Source organism: Cherax quadricarinatus, chromosome 20, assembly GCF_038502225.1.
Source record: "Cherax quadricarinatus isolate ZL_2023a chromosome 20, ASM3850222v1, whole genome shotgun sequence".
NCBI classification, from domain to species: domain Eukaryota; kingdom Metazoa; phylum Arthropoda; class Malacostraca; order Decapoda; family Parastacidae; genus Cherax; species Cherax quadricarinatus.
The window spans coordinates 19,922,475-19,944,974 of record NC_091311.1 but is presented as its reverse complement, the minus strand read 5'-3'; the positions used below and the strand labels follow the sequence as shown (position 1 = coordinate 19,944,974).

At 46.7% G+C, this 22,500-nt stretch overlaps 1 protein-coding gene across 2 annotated transcripts in view; it reads left to right on the top strand.

Annotated features, from left to right (window-relative positions):
• The window catches only part of LOC128703772 (uncharacterized), a 767,381-nt gene that overhangs the window by 688,531 nt on the left and 56,350 nt on the right, over positions 1-22,500 (top strand). For both annotated transcript variants that reach the window (XM_070086895.1, XM_053798585.2), the window contains exon 7: positions 3,808-3,944. In XM_070086895.1, the coding sequence (XP_069942996.1) occupies positions 3,808-3,944 (137 nt within the window). The remainder of the gene's footprint in view (positions 1-3,807; positions 3,945-22,500) is intronic.

Sequence of the window (22,500 nt, the reverse complement as noted above, 5' to 3'; positions counted from 1 at the left end):
ATGAATTATGCTAAGGTCACATCAATCTGCCAAGGAGGACCAAGGAGTGAAAGGGAAGATCAGCTGGTTGCAGATGGAGAGGGTGATAGGTCGAATGCTGAGGCACAACAAGGCTATCAAGAGCCACTGGAAAAATCAAGGGAGAAACTGACCACATACAGGCAGGATCCAGAGTCACAGAGGGTGAGGCAATGGGAGGAAGAAAGGGCAAAATCAGTGTTTATCCATGGGCTTCAGGAGAGAGAGGAAAGGACACACACTGAAAGGAAGCAGGAAGAAAGAAAGGAGATTGAGAAAATCATCACGGAAATAGGTGAAGAGATGGACGAGATTGTAAATTTTCAGAGAATAGGGGGGTACTCGAAGGGGAGAAAACGACCAATCAAGCTGATTCTCAGGACGGAAACAGTGCGGAACAGGATCCTCCAAGAGAAACCACGATTGAAATACTCGGAAGAGTACAAGAGGGTGTTCCTAGACAGAGACAGAACAAAATCAGAACGACAGCAGCTGAGGGAGAGGACAAAAAAGCGAAAGGAGCTAGGAAAAGAGACAAGGAGGGAATCAGCAGAGGTCAGTCAGAGCAGGACAGAACAGCAAGGGCAAGCACACACACAACTACTCTCAGAACCATACAACCTATCACACCATCCCAACACACACTACAATCCATACCCACAGCCTCCACCCAACACCGAGCTATAGAATCCCACAGTATGCCACCAGGTCTCCCACCCTCACAGGCCCCCCAAACCACAGTGTTGGAAAGGAAACTGAAGGTATGGTACACAAACGCTGATGGAATAACAAATAAGTGGGAGGAGTGGCACGAAAGAGTCAAAGAAGCATCACCGGACATCATAGCTCTCACAGAAACCAAGCTTACAGGTATGATAACAGATGCCATCTTTCCAACGGGATACCAAATCCTGAGGAAAGACAGAGGGAACAGGGGGGGTGGAGGAGTGGCGTTGCTGATCAAAAATCGCTGGAATTTTGATGAGCTGGAGAGAGGAGATAGCGGAGAAGAAAGTGATTACATAGTGGGAACACTTCACTCTGGAGGTCCCAAGGTGGTAATAGCAGTGATGTATAACCCACCACAGAACAGCAGGAGGCCAAGGCAAGAGTACGACGAGAGCAATAGAGCGATGGTTGACACACTGGCTAGAGTGGCCAGAAGAGCTCATGCATGCAGGGCAAAGCTCCTGATCATGGGTGACTTTAACCACAAGGAGATCGATTGGGAGAACTTGGACCCACATGGGGGCCAAGATACATGGAGGGCTAAGATGATGGAGGTGGTACTGGAGAACTTCATGTACCAACACGTAAGGGACACTACAAGAGAGAGAGGAGAGGATGAACCAGCAAGGCTGGACTTAGTATTCACCTTCAGTAGTGCAGATATCGAGGACATCACATATGAAAGACCCCTTGGGGCCAGTGACCATGTGGTTTTAAGCTTCGAATACACAGTAGAGCTACAAGTGGAGGGAGAAGCAGGAAGGCCAGGACGAATGAAGCCAAACTACAAGAAAGGGGAATACACAGGAATGAGGAACTACCTGAACGGGGTTCAGTGGGACAGAGAACTGGCAGGGAAGCCAGTTAATGAGATGATGGAATATGTAGCAACAAAATGCAAGGAGGCTGAGGAGAGGTTTGTACCCAAGGGTAACAGGAGTAATGAAAAAGCCAGGATGAGCCCATGGTTTACCCAAAGGTGCAGGGAGGCAAAAACCAAGTGTGCTAGGGAATGGAAGAAATATAGAAGGCAAAGGACCCAGGAGAATAAGGAGAACAGTCGTAGAGCCAGAAACGAATATGCACAGATAAGAAGGGAGGCCCAAAGACAATATGAAAATGACATAGCAGCGAAAGCCAAATCTGACCCGAAACTGTTGTACAGCCACATCAGGAGGAAAACAACAGTCAAGGACCAGGTAATCAGGCTAAGGAAGGAAGGAGGAGAGACAACAGGAAATGACCGTGAAGTATGTGAAGAACTCAACAAGAGATTCAAAGAAGTGTTCACAGAGGAGACAGAAGGGACTCCAGAAAGACGGAGAGGTGGGGCACACCACCAAGTGCTGGACACAGTGCACACAACCGAGGAAGAAGTGAAGAGGCTTCTGAGTGTGCTAGATACCTCAAAGGCAATGGGGCCAGATAACATCTCCCCATGGGTATTGAGAGAGGGAGCAGAGGCGCTATGTGTACCCCTAACAACAATATTCAATACATCTATCGAAACAGGGAGATTGCCTGAGGCATGGAAGACAGCAAATGTAGTCCCAATCTTTAAAAAAGGAGACAGACATGAAGCATTAAACTACAGACCAGTGTCACTGACATGTATAGTATGCAAAATCATGGAGAAGATTATCAGGAGAAGAGTGGTGGAACACCTAGAAAGGAATGATCTCATCAACAGCAGCCAGCATGGTTTCAGGGACGGGAAATCCTGTGTCACAAACCTACTGGAGTTCTATGACATGGTGACAGCAGTAAGACAAGAGAGAGAGGGGTGGGTGGATTGCATTTTCTTGGACTGCAAGAAGGCGTTTGACACAGTTCCACACAAGAGATTGGTGCAAAAACTGGAGGACCAAGCAGGGATAAAAGGGAAGGCACTACAATGGATCAGGGAATACTTGTCAGGAAGACAGCAGCGAGTCATGGTACGTGGCGAGGTGTCAGAGTGGGCACCTGTGACCAGCGGGGTCCCGCAGGGGTCAGTCCTAGGACCAGTGCTGTTTCTGGTATTTGTGAACGACATGACGGAAGGAATAGACTCTGAGGTGTCCCTGTTTGCAGATGACGTGAAGTTGATGAGAAGAATACACTCGATCGAAGACCAGGCAGAACTACAAAGGGATCTGGACAGGCTGCAGACCTGGTCCAGCAATTGGCTCCTGGAGTTCAATCCCACCAAGTGCAAAGTCATGAAGATTGGGGAAGGGCAAAGAAGGCCGCAGACGGAGTACAGTCTAGGGGGTCAGAGACTACAAACCTCACTCAAGGAAAAAGATCTTGGGGTGAGTATAACACCAGGCACATCTCCTGAAGCGCACATCAACCAAATAACTGCTGCAGCATATGGGCGCCTAGCCAACCTCAGAACAGCATTCCGACATCTTAATAAGGAATCGTTCAGGACCCTGTACACCGTGTACGTTAGGCCCATATTGGAGTATGCGGCACCAGTTTGGAACCCACACCTAGCCAAGCACGTAAAGAAACTAGAGAAAGTGCAAAGGTTTGCAACAAGACTAGTCCCAGAGCTAAGAGGTATGTCCTACGAGGAGAGGTTAAGGGAAATCAACCTGACGACACTGGAGGACAGGAGAGATAGGGGGGACATGATAACGACATACAAAATACTGAGAGGAATTGACAAGGTGGACAAAGACAGGATGTTCCAGAGATTGGACACAGTAACAAGGGGACACAGTTGGAAGCTGAAGACACAGATGAATCACAGGGATGTTAGGAAGTATTTCTTCAGCCACAGAGTAGTCAGTAAGTGGAATAGTTTGGGAAGCGATGTAGTGGAGGCAGGATCCATACATAGCTTTAAGCAGAGGTATGATAAAGCTCACGGCTCAGGGAGAGTGACCTAGTAGCGATCAGTGAAGAGGCGGGGCCAGGAGCTCGGACTCGACCCCCGCAACCTCAACTAGGTGAGTACAACTAGGTGAGTACACACACACACACACACACACACAGACGGCGGAGCCTGCTACTGGCTATATCAGGAGCCGGCCCTTGACCCGTCTCTCTCTCTCACTCTCTCTCCCTCAGCGTGAAGGGAGAGCCTGATGCCGGCTACATCAGGAGCCGACTCTACGTGGCTGACGCAGCTCCTGCAGACTCGGGCGTCTACTCGTGCTGGTACTGCAACTACACCAGTGACACTGTAACTGTCCACGTCCTGGCAGGTGAGTCAGGGAGCCTCAGGGGCACCCTGTACCGGCTCTCTACAGCAGAGTCACACAAGGACAGCTAGAGAGAGACAGTGGCAGCCAGGAGCTTCTAAGGGCATATTTAGCAGCTAGGGGATGCCAAAAGTAGCTAGGGGCAGCCAAGGATAACTAGCGACGAAAGGGATAAGTCAGAGTCAGGCAAAGGCAGTCAGAGGCAGCAAGGGGCAGCTCGGGGCGGAGAGGTAGCCAGGAGTAACAACGGCAGACACGAGAGGGAAGGGCAGCTGCAAATAGGAGGGAGGGCAAGGAACAGCCAGGGAAGCCAACGTGAGCCAGGGCCACAGCTTGGGACAGCCTTGGGCAGCTCCTGGAAGCCAGGGGCATTCAGGAGCAGCAAGAGCATATAGGAATAGCCAAGGCAGCCAGGTACACTCAGTGCAGCCAGGGGCAGTTAGGAAGTAAGGGGCAGCTAGGGACAGCCAGTACCAGCCAAGGACAGTCAGGGCAGCCAAGGGCAGCCATGGCCAGCCGGGGCAGCCAGGGGACGCCAGAAAAGCCAGTAGCAGCAAGCACCAACCAGGGCCACGCAACCAGGGGAGCAAGAGGCAGCCAGAGATACCAAGGATAATTAGGGTCAGCCAGAGGCTAGGAGTAGCATGTGTAACCTGGGGTAGCCAGGAGTAGATACAAGAGTGACATTGAAGCTGGGTTAAGCCATCACTTTTCCTCTCGTCCTAGTACCACTCCTCTCACTAAATCTATTCTTTTTCTATCCCATTATCCAAGCTCACCCCACAAAAGTATTTTCTATGCATAAGTCAAGTTGGATCAAGAATCTTAACAAGAAAACATTCTAGACATATATGCATCGTATGTTAGAGCCGCCCAAGAATGGGCGGCACCATCATGGGTTCCACAACACATAATACTTTACCTTCATAAAACAGGAAAAGTGCAAAGGCAAGCAATGCTCGTTGTCCAGAAAATGAAAGGAAACATTGTTAAGACATGCAAAATACTTAGGATAAACACGCAAGGTACAATGACTAGCAGAGACAGTATTGTTATTTAAATCACTTGGAATCGCTTTAAAATGTAGGAGTCTCATTTATTTATACCTTTGCACAAGAGAGGTGCTGCTTCCAGTCCTCACTGTATAGAAACAGGTTGTATAAATTTGCATCAACCCCCTCCATGTATTCTGTGAACTTGTTCATTATTCATTGAAATGAAGAAGGGGTGCATTCCTCATTCTGAGGGACTACAAGGTAGCCGAAGAGGCCATTATGAACAGTAAAAGGAGATACATTTAGTGCTCGAGGGGTGAGAGGAAACTGATAGTATCCTTGACACAATCCAGATGACTTTCCTAGGTGGCTCTTGAGACAAGGTTGATAATATAATCTATCTGAGATTGAAGATAGATCTGGTAAGGTGTCAGCATTCACCTGATGGTAATCAACATAAATGTTGTAGATACCATCAGGTTGAGGTACAAGTACACATGGTGATGCCAGTGAACTCTCACTTCTTTCAAAAAGGCTGTGTGAAAATAGAAAAGCTATCTATTCCTGAAGAGCTTTCAGTTTAACAGGGCTAATTTTGTTTTGATCAATTAAAAGGTGTTGCTCCTTGAATATCCACTTTGACACATCAAAAAAAAGAGAGTTGTACTCCACGTGTACCCTATCAGCATCTTTATTATCTGATAGGCATTCTCAAAATTTAACTGGAGACTGCAAAATAAGGAAGTTCTCCAGACGTACAGTTGGAGAAAAAAGTTTCCCTACACTCTGCTGGGCAGAAGTGGCATTTATCATATTAAACAGAAGAATAAAGATTTCTCAAACGAATTAACGACGATGGTGTCTGGTTGACCAAATTAGTCAGTACGTTCTGTGTGTCTATATACAAGCAGATTTATGATCTCAAATATATTAGGTGATTTAGATACTGATGGGTGTATTTTTAATCCTTTCTGTTTACAAATCTTGTCGACGTTGCAGTTTCAAAAGCATGTAGTTGTATAATGAGTTAAATCAGATTTAGAAGTGAATGTGTAGTCCAGCCCTTTGAACAATCATTCTCCAGCAAATCCAGTTATGACTGTTTTTTTTAAACGTTTTGTACTGTCATACTTCCGACTTGTTTACATTTTCTGTGACAATGAACATTTATTAAGAGCAAGACACTATATTTATTATGAGTAGACCGAATTTTCAATATCTGTAGGAGAGATGTCAGGTGACCTGACTGCTAATACAGAATGATGCAAACAGTACCTATGTTTATATTATGGATCGTAGAAAAGCGTGGGTGTATTATCTGGATGAGAGAGAGAGGCCTCTCTCTCTCTCTCTCTCTCTCTCTCTCTCTCTCTCTCTCTCTCTCTCTCTCTCTCTCTCTCTCTCTCTCTCTCTCTCTCTCTTACAGACATCTCTCACCAGCTAGTAATATCAAAGGACACTGTGAGGAGGAAGTTAACTTTTGTGATCGAGACAGATCAGGAACTTCCAAGAAAACGTCAACAGAAGAAGACAAATCTATGAAAGAATCTGCAGATGAGAATTCATTCACTAATGCAGTAAAAATAATAAATAAAATGAATTTGAATGTGACTTACCGGGCGAATGGTAAAAGGAACAGCTGACTGATAGACACCGTGAGGCTCATCTACACTTTTCACTGCAGAACCTAGGCAAAGGAATGAGCTTTTGGAGTCGTGTTATAAACACTGATGAAAAAGCATTTTGTTTGACTTTCCATGACAAGATACACTGCTAAAGAAGGAATGGGTGCAGGTGCATCTGCACATTTCACAGATACCCTCACTCAATCCAACTTCAATAAAATAACATGTATTCCACTTTTCCAACTAGATTTGGCCATGGCAACATCTACGAAGAAGCAAGGAGAGGCCACATAATCTATAACAGGTGGAGATGGATTCATCATGGTATGGAGAGTTAGATGAGAATAAGAGATGATTTAATGCTGACAGTATCTAGAAATACCGGAGAAGATCATACTTGCCTCTGTTAGGGCCATTGTTTTCTTCTATCCTGAAAGAATTATCTTTATGTACTATAACTGTCATGTGAATTCTACCAGGGTTGTGCAGCACTGGATCCAAGAACAGAGAGATATCGACATTTTTCAGTGTCCCAGTAAATGTTGTGACATGATTCCCATCATAAGTATCTGGGCTAACATAATGAATGTGTGAAAGCCAGAAGTGGGAAAAACTTCATGAGTTACAAAGCCATGTAAGAGAAGAGTGAAGGATCCTAAGGAGGAAACCAAATTTGGTTTATAATCATGTAGCTTCATTTCCTGAAAGGATCAGAGAGATTGTCGTTAACGAAATGGGTTGGTGGAGAAACTTATTCTTGTAATTAAAGCTTTGATAATGAACAAAAAATGTACTCCGGTATTATGTATTACATTAATATAGCCATTACAACAAAATATTTTATTATATATATATATATATATATATATATATATATATATATATATATATATATATATATATATATATATATATATATATATATATGTATATATTTCAAGCATTACAGCCTACAACAAGACATAAATGACGAATATGATACAACTGAATGAACAGTAATCCTATGAAATCATTCTTATAAATTGTCAACTACATTACCTTTACCATTTTTTATATTAATATATTAATGATAAGACGGTAAAAACATAAATATTTTACACAATAATAAGATTGCTGATGTCTTCTTTGTGTCTGATAAACCTGCAAGACAACACGTGCATTTTGCTACTGCTATTTAACACGTAAGTCACAATAAACGTTCATGTACACATGTATATATACGCTCCCATCTAAGTTTTCTTTTTATTTTCTTAATAGTTCTTGTTATTTATTTCCTTTCATCTCCACGGGGATTGTAAAACACTGGTCTGTAAGACATGTTTGTCGTAAGAGGACACTGAAATGCCAAGAACAAGGGGTTAGTAACACCTGTATAAATTACTAAATGTAAAATATGAAAAACTTTATAGAGCAGAGATGTTTGAATATACAGAGATAAAGTCCAAACGATAAGAAAGAGATAGTTGGGAATGTTATGAATGAAAAGAAGCTGGATGTTCTGGCTACAAGCAGAATATACCTAAAAGAGATGTCTCCATGTCCCCCTGTCTGTATGTCTGAATCCCTGTTTCACTGTCTGTATGTCTGTCCCCATGTCTTCCTGTCTGTATGTCTGCCTCCATGTCTTCCTGTCTGTATGTCTGCCTCCATGTCTCCCTGTCTGTATGTCTGCCTCCATGTCTCCCCGTCTGTATGTCTGCCTCCATGTCTTCCTGTCTGTATGTCTGCCCCCATGTCTCCCTGTCTGTATGTCTGCCCCCATGTCTCCCTGTCTGCATGTCTGCCCCCATGTCTCCCTTTCTGTATGTCTGCCTCCATGTCTCCCTGTCTGTACATACACAGAGGTAGACATGGAGGTAGACATACAGACAGGGAGACATGGAGGCAGACATACAGACAGGGAGACAGGGAGGCAGACATACAGACAGGGAGACATGGAGGCAGACATACAGACAGAGAGACATGGAGGCAGACATACAGACAGGGAGACAGGGAGGAAGACATACAGACAGGGAGACATGGAGGCAGACATACAGACAGGGAGACAGGGAGGCAGACATACAGACAGGGAGACATGGAGACAGACATACAGACAGGGAGACATGGAGGCAGACATACAGTCAGGGAGACATGGAGGCAGACATACAGACAGGGAGACATGGAGGCAGACATACATTCAGGGAGACATGGAAGCAGACATACAGACAGGGAGACATGGAGGCAGACATACAGACAAGGAGACATGGAGGCAGACATACAGACAGAGAGACATGGAGGCAGACATACAGACAGAGAGACATGGAGGCAGACATACAGACAGGGAGACAGGGAGGCAGACATACAGACAGGGAGACATGGAGGCAGACATACAGACAGGGAGACATGGAGGCAGACATACAGACAGGGAGACAGGGAGGCAGACATACAGACAGGGAGACATGGAGGCAGACATACAGACTGGGAGACATGGAGGCAGACATACAGACAGGGAGACATGGAGGCAGACATACAGACAGGGAGACAGGGAGGCAGACATACAGACAGGGAGACATGGAGGCAGACATACAGACAGGGAGACAGGGAGGCAGACATACAGACAGAGAGACATGGAGGCAGACATACAGACAGGGAGACATGGAGGCAGACATACAGACAGGGAGACATGGAGGCAGACATACAGACAGGGAGACAGGGAGGCAGACATACAGACAGGGAGACATGGAGGCAGACATACAGACAGGGAGACAGGGAGGCAGACATACAGACAGAGAGACATGGAGGCAGACATACAGACAGGGAGACATGGAGGCAGACATACAGACAGGGAGACATGGAGGCAGACATACAGACAGGGAGACATGGAGGCAGACATACAGATAGGGAGACAGGGAGGCAGACATACAGACAGGGAGACATGGAGGCAGATATACAGACAAGGAGACATGGAGGCAGACATACAGACAGGGAGACATGGAGGCAGACATACAGACAGAGAGACATGGAGGCAGACATACAGACAGGGAGACATGGAGGCAGACATACAGACAGGGAGACAGGGAGGCAGACATACAGACAGGGAGACATGGAGGCAGACATACAGACAGGGAGACATGGAGGCACACATACAGACAGGGATACATGGAGGCAGACATACAGACAGGGAGACAGGGAGGCAGACATACAGACAGGGAGACATGGAGGCAGACATACAGACAGGGAGACAGGGAGGCAGACATACAGACAGAAAGACATGGAGGCAGACATACAGACAGGGAGACATGGAGGCAGACATACAGACAAGGAGACATGGAGGCAGACATACAGACAGGGAGACATGGAGGCAGACAGTGAGACAGGGAGACAGGGAGGCAGACATACAGACAGGGAGACATGGAGGCAGACATACAGACAGGGAGACAGGGAGGCAGACATACAGACAGGGAGACATGGAGGCAGACATACAGACAGGGAGACATGGAGGCAGACATACAGACAGGGAGACATGGAGGCAGACATACAGATAGGGAGACAGGGAGGCAGACATACAGACAGGGAGACATGGAGGCAGATATACAGACAAGGAGACATGGAGGCAGACATACAGACAGGGAGACATGGAGGCAGACATACAGACAGAGAGACATGGAGGCAGACATACAGACAGGGAGACAGGAAGGCAGACATACAGACAGGGAGACATGGAGGCAGACATACTGACAGGGAGACATGGAGGCAGACATACAGACAGGGATACATGGAGGCAGACATACAGACAGGGAGACATGGAGGCAGACATACAGACAGGGAGACAGGGAGGCAGACATACAGACAGGGAGACATGGAGGCAGACATACAGACAGGGAGACATGGAGGCAGACATACAGACAGGGAGACATGGAGGCAGACATACAGATAGGGAGACAGGGAGGCAGACATACAGACAGGGAGACATGGAGGCAGATATACAGACAAGGAGACATGGAGGCAGACATACAGACAGGGAGACATGGAGGCAGACATACAGACAGGGAGACATGGAGGCAGACATACAGACAGGGAGACAGGAAGGCAGACATACAGACAGGGAGACATGGAGGCAGACATACTGACAGGGAGACATGGAGGCAGACATACAGACAGGGATACATGGAGGCAGACATACAGACAGGGAGACAGGGAGGCAGACATACAGACAGGGAGACATGGAGGCAGACATACAGACAGGGAGACAGGGAGGCAGACATACAGACAGAGAGACATGGAGGCAGACATACAGACAGGGAGACATGGAGGCAGACATACAGACAGGGAGACATGGAGGCAGACATACAGACAGGGAGACATGGAGGCAGACAGTGAGACAGGGAGACAGGGAGGCAGACATACAGACAGGGAGACATGGAGGCAGACATACAGACAGGGAGACAGGGAGGCAGACATACAGACAGGGAGACATGGAGGCAGACATACAGACAGGGAGACATGGAGGCAGACATACAGACAGGGAGACATGGAGGCAGACATACAGATAGGGAGACAGGGAGGCAGACATACAGACAGGGAGACATGGAGGCAGACATACAGACAAGGAGACATGGAGGCAGACATACAGACAGGGAGACATGGAGGCAGACATACAGACAGGGAGACAGGGAGGCAGACATACAGACAGGGAGACATGGAGGCAGACATACAGATATGGAGACATGGAGGCAGACATACAGACAGGGATACATGGAGGCAGACATACAGACAGGGAGACATGGAGGCAGACATACAGACACGGAGACAGGGAGGCAGACATACAGACAGGGAGACATGGAGGCAGACATACAGACAGGGAGACATGGAGGCAGACATACAGACAGGGAGACATGGAGGCAGACATACAGACAAGGAGACATGGAGGCAGACATACAGACAGAGAGACATGGAGGCAGACATACAGACAGAGAGACATGGAGGCAGACATACAGACAGGGAGACATGGAGGCAGACATACAGACAGGGAGACAGGGAGGCAGACATACAGACAGAGAGACATGGAGGCAGACATACAGACAGGGAGACATGGAGGCAGACATACAGACAGGGAGACATGGAGGCAGACATACAGACAAGGAGACATGGAGGCAGACATACAGACAGGGAGACATGGAGGCAGACATACAGACAGGGAGACATGGAGGCAGACATACAGACAGGGAGACATGGAGGCAGACATACAGACAGAGAGACATGGAGGCAGACATACAGACAGGGAGACATGGAGGCAGACATACAGACAAGGAGACATGGAGGCAGACATACAGACAGGGAGACATGGAGGCAGACATACAGACAGAGAGACATGGAGGCACACATACAGACAGGGATACATGGAGGCAGATATACAGACAAGGAGACATGGAGGCAGACATACAGACAGGGAGACAGGGAGGCAGACATACAGACAGGGAGACATGGAGGCAGACATACAGACAGGGAGACATGGAGGCACACATACAGACAGGGATACATGGAGGCAGACATACAGACAGGGAGACAGGGAGGCAGACATACAGACAGGGAGACATGGAGGCAGACATACAGACAGGGAGACAGGGAGGCAGACATACAGACAGAAAGACATGGAGGCAGACATACAGACAGGGAGACATGGAGGCAGACATACAGACAAGGAGACATGGAGGCAGACATACAGACAGGGAGACATGGAGGCAGACAGTGAGACAGGGAGACAGGGAGGCAGACATACAGACAGGGAGACATGGAGGCAGACATACAGACAGGGAGACAGGGAGGCAGACATACAGACAGGGAGACATGGAGGCAGACATACAGACAGGGAGACATGGAGGCAGACATACAGACAGGGAGACATGGAGGCAGACATACAGATAGGGAGACAGGGAGGCAGACATACAGACAGGGAGACATGGAGGCAGATATACAGACAAGGAGACATGGAGGCAGACATACAGACAGGGAGACATGGAGGCAGACATACAGACAGAGAGACATGGAGGCAGACATACAGACAGGGAGACAGGAAGGCAGACATACAGACAGGGAGACATGGAGGCAGACATACTGACAGGGAGACATGGAGGCAGACATACAGACAGGGATACATGGAGGCAGACATACAGACAGGGAGACATGGAGGCAGACATACAGACAGGGAGACAGGGAGGCAGACATACAGACAGGGAGACATGGAGGCAGACATACAGACAGGGAGACATGGAGGCAGACATACAGACAGGGAGACATGGAGGCAGACATACAGATAGGGAGACAGGGAGGCAGACATACAGACAGGGAGACATGGAGGCAGATATACAGACAAGGAGACATGGAGGCAGACATACAGACAGGGAGACATGGAGGCAGACATACAGACAGGGAGACATGGAGGCAGACATACAGACAGGGAGACAGGAAGGCAGACATACAGACAGGGAGACATGGAGGCAGACATACTGACAGGGAGACATGGAGGCAGACATACAGACAGGGATACATGGAGGCAGACATACAGACAGGGAGACAGGGAGGCAGACATACAGACAGGGAGACATGGAGGCAGACATACAGACAGGGAGACAGGGAGGCAGACATACAGACAGAGAGACATGGAGGCAGACATACAGACAGGGAGACATGGAGGCAGACATACAGACAGGGAGACATAAAGGCAGACATACAGACAGGGAGACATGGAGGCAGACAGTGAGACAGGGAGACAGGGAGGCAGACATACAGACAGGGAGACATGGAGGCAGACATACAGACAGGGAGACAGGGAGGCAGACATACAGACAGGGAGACATGGAGGCAGACATACAGACAGGGAGACATGGAGGCAGACATACAGACAGGGAGACATGGAGGCAGACATACAGATAGGGAGACAGGGAGGCAGACATACAGACAGGGAGACATGGAGGCAGACATACAGACAAGGAGACATGGAGGCAGACATACAGACAGGGAGACATGGAGGCAGACATACAGACAGGGAGACAGGGAGGCAGACATACAGACAGGGAGACATGGAGGCAGACATACAGATATGGAGACATGGAGGCAGACATACAGACAGGGATACATGGAGGCAGACATACAGACAGGGAGACATGGAGGCAGACATACAGACACGGAGACAGGGAGGCAGACATACAGACAGGGAGACATGGAGGCAGACATACAGACAGGGAGACATGGAGGCAGACATACAGACAGGGAGACATGGAGGCAGACATACAGACAAGGAGACATGGAGGCAGACATACAGACAGAGAGACATGGAGGCAGACATACAGACAGAGAGACATGGAGGCAGACATACAGACAGGGAGACATGGAGGCAGACATACAGACAGGGAGACAGGGAGGCAGACATACAGACAGAGAGACATGGAGGCAGACATACAGACAGGGAGACATGGAGGCAGACATACAGACAGGGAGACATGGAGGCAGACATACAGACAAGGAGACATGGAGGCAGACATACAGACAGGGAGACATGGAGGCAGACATACAGACAGGGAGACATGGAGGCAGACATACAGACAGGGAGACATGGAGGCAGACATACAGACAGAGAGACATGGAGGCAGACATACAGACAGGGAGACATGGAGGCAGACATACAGACAAGGAGACATGGAGGCAGACATACAGACAGGGAGACATGGAGGCAGACATACAGACAGAGAGACATGGAGGCAGACATACAGACAGGGAGACATGGAGGCAGACATACAGACAGGGAGACATGGAGGCAGACATACAGACAGGGAGACATGGAGGCAGACATACAGACAAGGAGACATGGAGGCAGACATACAGACAGGGAGACAGGGAAGCAGACATACAGACAGGGAGACAGGGAGGCAGACATACAGACAGGGAGACATGGAGGCAGACATACAGACAGGGAGACATGGAGGCAGACATACAGACAGGGAGACATGTAGGCAGACATACAGACAGGGAGACATGGAGGCAGACATACAGACAGGGAGACATGGAGGCAGACATACAGACAAGGAGACATGGAGGCAGACATACAGACAGAGAGACATGGAGGCAGACATACAGACAGAGAGACATGGAGGCAGACATACAGACAGGGAGACATGGAGGCAGACATACAGACAGGGAGACATGGAGGCAGACATACAGACAGAGAGACATGGAGGCAGACATACAGACAGGGAGACATGGAGGCAGACATACAGACAGGGAGACATGGAGGCAGCCATACAGACAGGGAGACATGGAGGCAGACATACAGACAGGGAGACAGGGAGGCAGACATACAGACAGAGAGACATGGAGGCAGACATACAGACAGGGAGACATGGAGGTAGACATACAGACAGGGAGACATGGAGGCAGACATACAGACAGGGAGACATGGAGGCAGACATACATACAGGGAGACATGGAGGCAGACATACAGACAGGGAGACATGGAGGCAGACATACAGACAGGGAGACATGGAGGCAGACATACAGACAGGGAGACATGGAGGCAGACATACAGACAGGGAGACATGGAGGCAGACATACAGACAGGGAGACATGGAGGCAGACATACAGACAGGGAGACATGGAGGCAGACATACAGACAGGGAGACATGGAGGCAGACATACAGACAGGGAGACAGGGAGGCAGACATACAGACAGGGAGACATGGAGGCAGACATACAGACAGGGAGACATGGAGGCAGACATACAGACAGGGAGACATGGAGGCAGACATACAGACAGGGAGACAGGGAGGCAGACATACAGACAGGGAGACATGGAGGCAGACATACAGACAGGGAGACATGGAGGCAGACATACAGACAGGGAGACATGGAGGCAGACATACAGACAGGGAGACAGGGAGGCAGACATACAGACAGGGAGACATGGAGGCAGACATACAGACAGGGAGACATGGAGGCAGACATACAGACAGGGAGACATGGAGGCAGACATACAGACAGGGAGACAGGGAGGCAGACATACAGACATACAGACAGAAGACTGAACAAAGCAACTCTGTCTCTGGCAATAACTAGGTCGTTCTGTTAATAAATTCGTTTCCCCTGAATGTTTGCAAAAATCCGACACAGGATATATCTCTCTCTCCACTTTTTACCTCGCACATTATTTACGACATTTACAAGGGAATTTACTGAGGAAATATTTACGCTTCTCATTTACATGATATAATTTTTTTGAAATCACACAATGATACGAATTTCAAATGATGAAGTTTTACATTAATTTTATGAGTAGAAAATATAGGGGGAGAGGGAGGAGGGAGGGAGGGGGACGGAGGGAGGTACAGGGGGACGGAGGGAGGGGGAGGAGGGAGGGGGAAGGAGGGAGGGAGGGATGGGAGGGGTATGGAGGGATTGAGGGAGGGAGGGGGAAGGAGAGAAAGAGGGAAGGTAGAAGGGAGGAAGGAAGGGAGGAAGGGGTAGGTAGAGAGGGAGGGGGAGGGAGGGAGGAAGGGAGGGAGGGGAGGAACGGAGGGAGGAAGGGAGGGAGAGGGAGGAAGGTGTAGGGAAGGAGGGAGGGAAGGAGGGAGGGAGGGAGGAAGTAGCTAAGAACAATAGACCTATAGCTTTAACGTCCCACATCATATTATTATTATAATCAAGGGGGAAGCGCTAAACCCGGAGGATTATACAGCGCCTGGGGGGGGATGTGGAAGGCATTCAGGCTTAATTCGAGGAACTGGAGCACAGATCCAATTCCCTAAATCAAGAGCCCCTCACCAACATCAAGGAACCTTCCTTGAGGGGTCCCACATCATAAAAATCTTTGAGAGAGTTCTAAGAAGCAGGATAGCAAACCACCTGGACTCCTAAAAATTGCACAACCAAGGGCAACATGGTTTCAGAACAGGTCGCTTCTGCCTTTCGCAACTGCTTGACCGCTATGATATGGTCCTAGATGCGCTGAAAAACGGATGTAGTATACATAGACTTTGCAAAAGCCTTTGACAAGTGCCACCATGGTGTAATAACACACAAAATGCGTGCTAAAGGGATAATTGGCAAAGTAGGCAGATGGATCGTCAACTTTCTAACACACAAAGAGTAGTGGTCAACAGAGTTAAATCAGATGCTGCCATAGTGAAGAGCTCTGTCCCACAAGGCACAGTATTCGCACCTATCCTGTTCCTTATTCTCTTATCAGAGATGTAAACCACAGCACTGTATCACTTTTGCAGATGATACTAGGATCTGCATGAGAGTGTCATCCATTGAGGACACGGTAAAGCTCCAAGATGATATAAACTAAGTTTTCCAATGGGCAACAGAGAACAATATGATGTTCAATGAAGACAAATTCCAACTACTCCGTTATGGAAAACTGGAGGAAATAACTAGAACTGAGTATACTACAAACTCCAACACACAATAGAGGGGAAAAGTAATGTGAAGGACCTGGGTGTGGTAATGTCCGAAGACCTCACCTACAAGGACCACACAATGCCACTATCACATCTGCGAGGAAACTGATAGGATGGATAATGAGAACATTCAAGACAAGAGATGCTAAGCCAGTGATGATCCTTTTTAAATCACTTATTCTTTCTAGGATGGAATACTGCTGTACATTAACATCCCCATTCATGGCAGGTGAAGTTGCAGAACTAGAGAATGTACAGAGAACCTTTACTGCACGTATAAGTTCCATCAAACACCTCAACTACTGGGAGCGCCTGGAAGCACTTGACTTGTACTCACTAGAGCGCAGGCGAGAGAGATATATCATAATCTACAACTGGAAGATTATGAAGGGACTGGTCCCTAATATGCACACAGAAATCACTCCATACGAAAGCAAAAGACTTGGCAGGCGATGCAACATACCCCTAATGAAAAGTAGGGGCGTCACTGGTACACTAAGAGAAAACACAGTAAGTGTCCGGGGCCCAAGACTGTTCAACAGCCTCCCACCAGCAATAAGGGGCATTACGGGAAGACCCCGATTGTCTTCAAGAGGGAGCTGGACAGATACCTAAAGACGGTGCCTGATCAGCCGGGCTGTGGTTCGTACGTTGGATTGCATGCGGCCAGCAGTAACAGCCTCGTTGATCAGGCCCTGATCCACCGGGAGGCCTGGTCATGGACCGGGCCGCGGGGGCGTTGATCCCTGGAATGCCCTCCAGGTAGATTCCAGGTAGGTAGTACGGGAGGGAGGGAAGGATGGAGGGTAGGAGGAAGGGAGGGGAGGGAGGGAAGAAGGGAGAAAGGGAGGGGAGGAAGAAGGGAGGGAAGTGGTTCACACTTACACTCACTCACCCATTTGACCATAAACAGAAATATCAATCTCAATCTCAAAATAATGAATCTTAACTAGTCATAAGTTGGCCTGTGATACTCCAATACTGAAACTATGTATTGTGCCAAAACAAAAGCATTCACATTGCTAAACTCACAACTAGTATTTAGTCACTTAGCCATAATACCAACTTATCTCATAATTCTGTAACATTTTAAACCTAAGATTTAATATAAGTCTGCCCGAAATGCCTAGCCATGCTAGGTGTTCTAGTGGTACACTCTGTAATTATTATTTTACTACATGTAAACCAAACAATAACCAAATTCTGTAAACTCAGCATTGTAATCCTTATAGAGAATAAAGTTTGAATTTGAAGTAGGGAATGAGGAGGAGGAAGAGGTAAGGAGGGACGAAGGGAAGGAGGGAGGGAGAGAGGGAGAGAGGGAGGTAGTTAGGGAGGGAGGAAGTTAGGGAGGGAGAGAGGGAGGGAGGTAGTTAGGGAGTGAGAGAGGGAGGGAAGGGGGGAAAAGAGGGGGAGAAAGGGGTAGGGAGGGACGGAGTGAAGGTCGGAGGGAGGGTGGGAGGGTGAAGGAGGGGAAGGAGGGAGGGAGGGAGGGAGGGGGAGGGAGGGAGGGAGGGACGGATGGACGGACGGACGGATGGATTGATGGACGGACGGACGGATGGATGGAGGGATGGAGGGAGGGAGGAAAGGAGGGAGGGAGGGAGGGAGGGAGGGAGGGAGGGATAGGGACTTACGGACGGAGGGATGGAGGGAGGGAGGGACGGACGGACGGACGGACGGGCTGACTGTGCCTTATGAACTAAAATTAATTTGTAATAAACAACTGTCAATGAATAAACAGAAAGGTGGACAAAGGGATCGAACTATAGTGGAGGGCAGAGCATCACAGTCAAATTACGGGCTAGGGTTCGAGCTCCTCGTCCACCCTTATGTTTACCGTATCTTATCTTTAAGGTCTCCCAAAAACACTTAAAGAGAACATACCACTAAGACTTATCATTTTAAGCAGAGGATCCTCTTTGTTTGCTCTGGCTCTGGCTGAGTCTATGAATTATGGATTCACGCCAAAGGAAACGCATTCAAGAAGCTGATATATTAAATTATATGATTCTACAAAATCACCAGGTTATTTTGCTAGGATCCCAGTTTACTGTATCTAAGACTTCAGTGAATGAATGAAACTTGATTGAGTAAACCTTTCTCAAGCACTATAATCATTGTGCATAACCGAAGCCAAGGGTTACATAAGTTAGATACGTGCTCTAATGATACCATAACTCATAGCTTCACGCTTCGGGATGTCTCAGATGTCAATAACTACACTATCATCCTCCCCTAACATCCTAATTACTAAGTATCTAAACTATATGGAAAAGTTGGTTTTTCTGTTAACTAACTTATGTACTCTGAGCCTATTTTGTGTTTTTGCTATGTGCCTCGACGATGTAGGTTTATTTACGGATTCCTGAGTTATATACATTCATATTTTTTTAATATTCTTAACCATGAGCTACATCATTTTCCTATTATTCTAATGTCAGTTGCTTATGACCTAAGAAAACTCGTATTTTATAAGGTGCTGACGTTTGTGCTAGCAAATTTCGAGATTAAATAGCTAACAATAAGCTTTTCCATGTCTCTTGTAGAGCATAACATAGCTGGTGAGGCCAGAACATACACGAGGAAAATTAAATAGCTGGAGACGTTGCTTAAGGCTCACCGGTGTGCCTGGCGTTAGGAGAAATATGACTTGTAGTCCAGTAACCTACAGTACCTAACGATGTATGGCGTCTGTAGACGAGTGGGTTATTAAAGCATTAGGTTGGAGACTAGCTACACAAGTGGAAAGCTGACAATCTGGGATAGAGTCCTACTGGCTCTGATTTTCTTTGAATATATTTTTGCTTGTTTCTGCGAGGGACATTGAATATAGTATCACTAGTGGGACCAGAACATAGAGGAGAATAAAATATCTAGAGACCATGCATGAGGCTCACCGGTGTTAGGAAGTAACATGGCTTTGCAATCCAGCAAGCTACCTAACGTTCAGTAGATTTAAGGCATCAGGATGGCAGCTATATAAGTTGTTTGAATGACTCTCAGTGAAAAAAAAAATGGATGAGGTTTGGAACTGTGGTTCATGCAAGTAACGTACCCAGTATTTTAACCAACTGTGATAGTACTGTCTCATCTCACACCCCCATAATTGTCATGACACATCTGTTCTCATACCCCCACAACTGTCATGACACATCTGTTCTCATACCCCCCACAACTGTCATGACACATCTGTTCTCATACCCCCACAACTGTCATGACACATCTGTTCTCATACGCCACAAAGTCATAGAGTCTGTAAACCCAAGATAAGTTGTGATGAACGACTGTCAATGAATAAATAGTCTAATGGATTAGTGGTAAGGTCAAATGACGTCGGGATGGGTAATTGTCACAGATGAAGGTCTGCAAGGGTGAAACTAATGAGGTGAAAGCCCCAGCAAATGCAAAGCTATGAAAATCAGAGACGAACAAAGAAAACTGGAAGCAGAGTAGAGGCCAGGGAAACAAAGGCTGCAGATTTCACTGAAGGAAAAGGGCTGGGGTTCGAGCTCCTCGTCCACCCTTATGTTTACCGTATCTTATCTTTAAGGTCTCCCAAAAACACTTAAAGAGAACATACCACTAAGACTTATCATTTCAAGCAGAGGATCCTCTTTGTTTGCTCTGGCTCTGGCTGAGTCTATGAATTATGGATTCACGCCAAAGGAAACGCATTCAAGAAGCTGATATATTGAATTATATGATTCTACAAAATCACCAGGTTATTTTGCTAGGATCCCAGTTTACTGTATCTAAGACTTCAGTGAATGAATGAAACTTGATTGAGTAAGCCTTCTCAAGCACTATAATCAATGTGCATAACTGAAGCCAAGGGTTACATAAGTTAGATACGTGCTCTAATGATACCATAACTCATAGCTTCACGCTTGGGGATGTCTCAGATGTCAATAACTACACTATCATCCTCCCCTAACATCCTAATTACTAAGTATCTAAACTATATGGAGAAGTTGGTTTTTCTGTTAACTAACTTATGTACTTTGAGCCTATTTTGTGTTTTTGCTATGTGCCTCGACGATGTAGGTTTATTTAAGGATTCCTGAGTTTTATACATTCATATTTTTTTTAATATTCTTAACCATGAGCTACACCATTTTCCCATTATTCTAATGTCAGTTGCTTATGACCTAAGAAAACTCGCATTTTATAAGGTGCTGATGTTTGTGCTAGCAAATTTCGAGATTAAATAGCTAACAATAAGCTTTTCCATGTCTCTTGTAGAGCATAATATAGCTGGTGAGGCCAGAACATACACGAGGAAAATTAAATAGCTGGAGACGTTGCTTAAGGCTCACCGGTGTGCCTGGCGTTAGGAGAAATATGACTTGTAGTCCAGTAACCTACAGTATCTAACGATGTATGGCGTCTGTAGACGAGTGGGTTAAAGCATTAGGTTGGAGACTAGCTACACAAGTGGAAAGCTAACAATCTGGGATAGAGTCCAACTGGCTCTGATTTTCTTTGAATATATTTTTGCTTGTTTCTCCGAGGAACATTGAATATAGTATCACTAGTGAGACCAGAACATAGAGGAGAATAAAATATCTAGAGACCATGCATGAGGCTCATCGGTGTTAGGAAGTAACATGGCTTGCAATCCAGCAAGCTACCTAACGTTCAGTAGATTTAAGGCATCAGGATGGCAGCTATATAAGTTGTTTGAATGACTCTCAGTGAAAAAAAAATGGATGAGGTTTCGAACTGTGGTTCATGCAAGTAACTTACCCAGTATTTTAACCAACTATGATAGTACTGTCTCATCTCACACCCCCATAATTGTCATGACACATCTGTTCTCATACCCCCACAACTGTCATGACACATCTGTTCTCATACCCCCACAACTGGCATGACACATCTGTTCTCATACGCCACAAAGTCATAGAGTCTGTAAACCCAAGATGAGTTGTGATGAACGACTGTCAATGAATAAATAGTCTAATGGATTAGTGGTAAGGTCAAATGACGTCGGGATGGGTAATTGTCACAGATGAAGGTCTGCAAGGGTGAAACTAATGAGGTGAAAGCCCCAGCAAATGCAAAGCTATGAAAATCAGAGACGAACAAAGAAAACTGGAAGCAGAGTAGAGGCCAGGGAAACAAAGGCTGCAGATTTCACTGAAGGAAAAGGACTTCAAGGTAAGCATAGTTCTGAGCATATTGCCTTTAATGTACATCAGCCAGATAACTTCTGCACTAAACGCAAATCTGACAGATTTAAGGTTGGCTTTCAGAAACGACAATAAATCATTCACTACACTGTACATATATATATATATATATATATATATATATATATATATATATATATATATATATATATATATATATATATATATATATATATATATATTTTATTTTTTTTATTATCACACCGGCCGATTCCCACCAAGGCAGGGTGGCCCGAAAAAGAAAAACTTTCACCATCATTCACTCCATCACTGTCTTGCCAGAAGGGTGCTTTACACTACAGTTTTTAAAC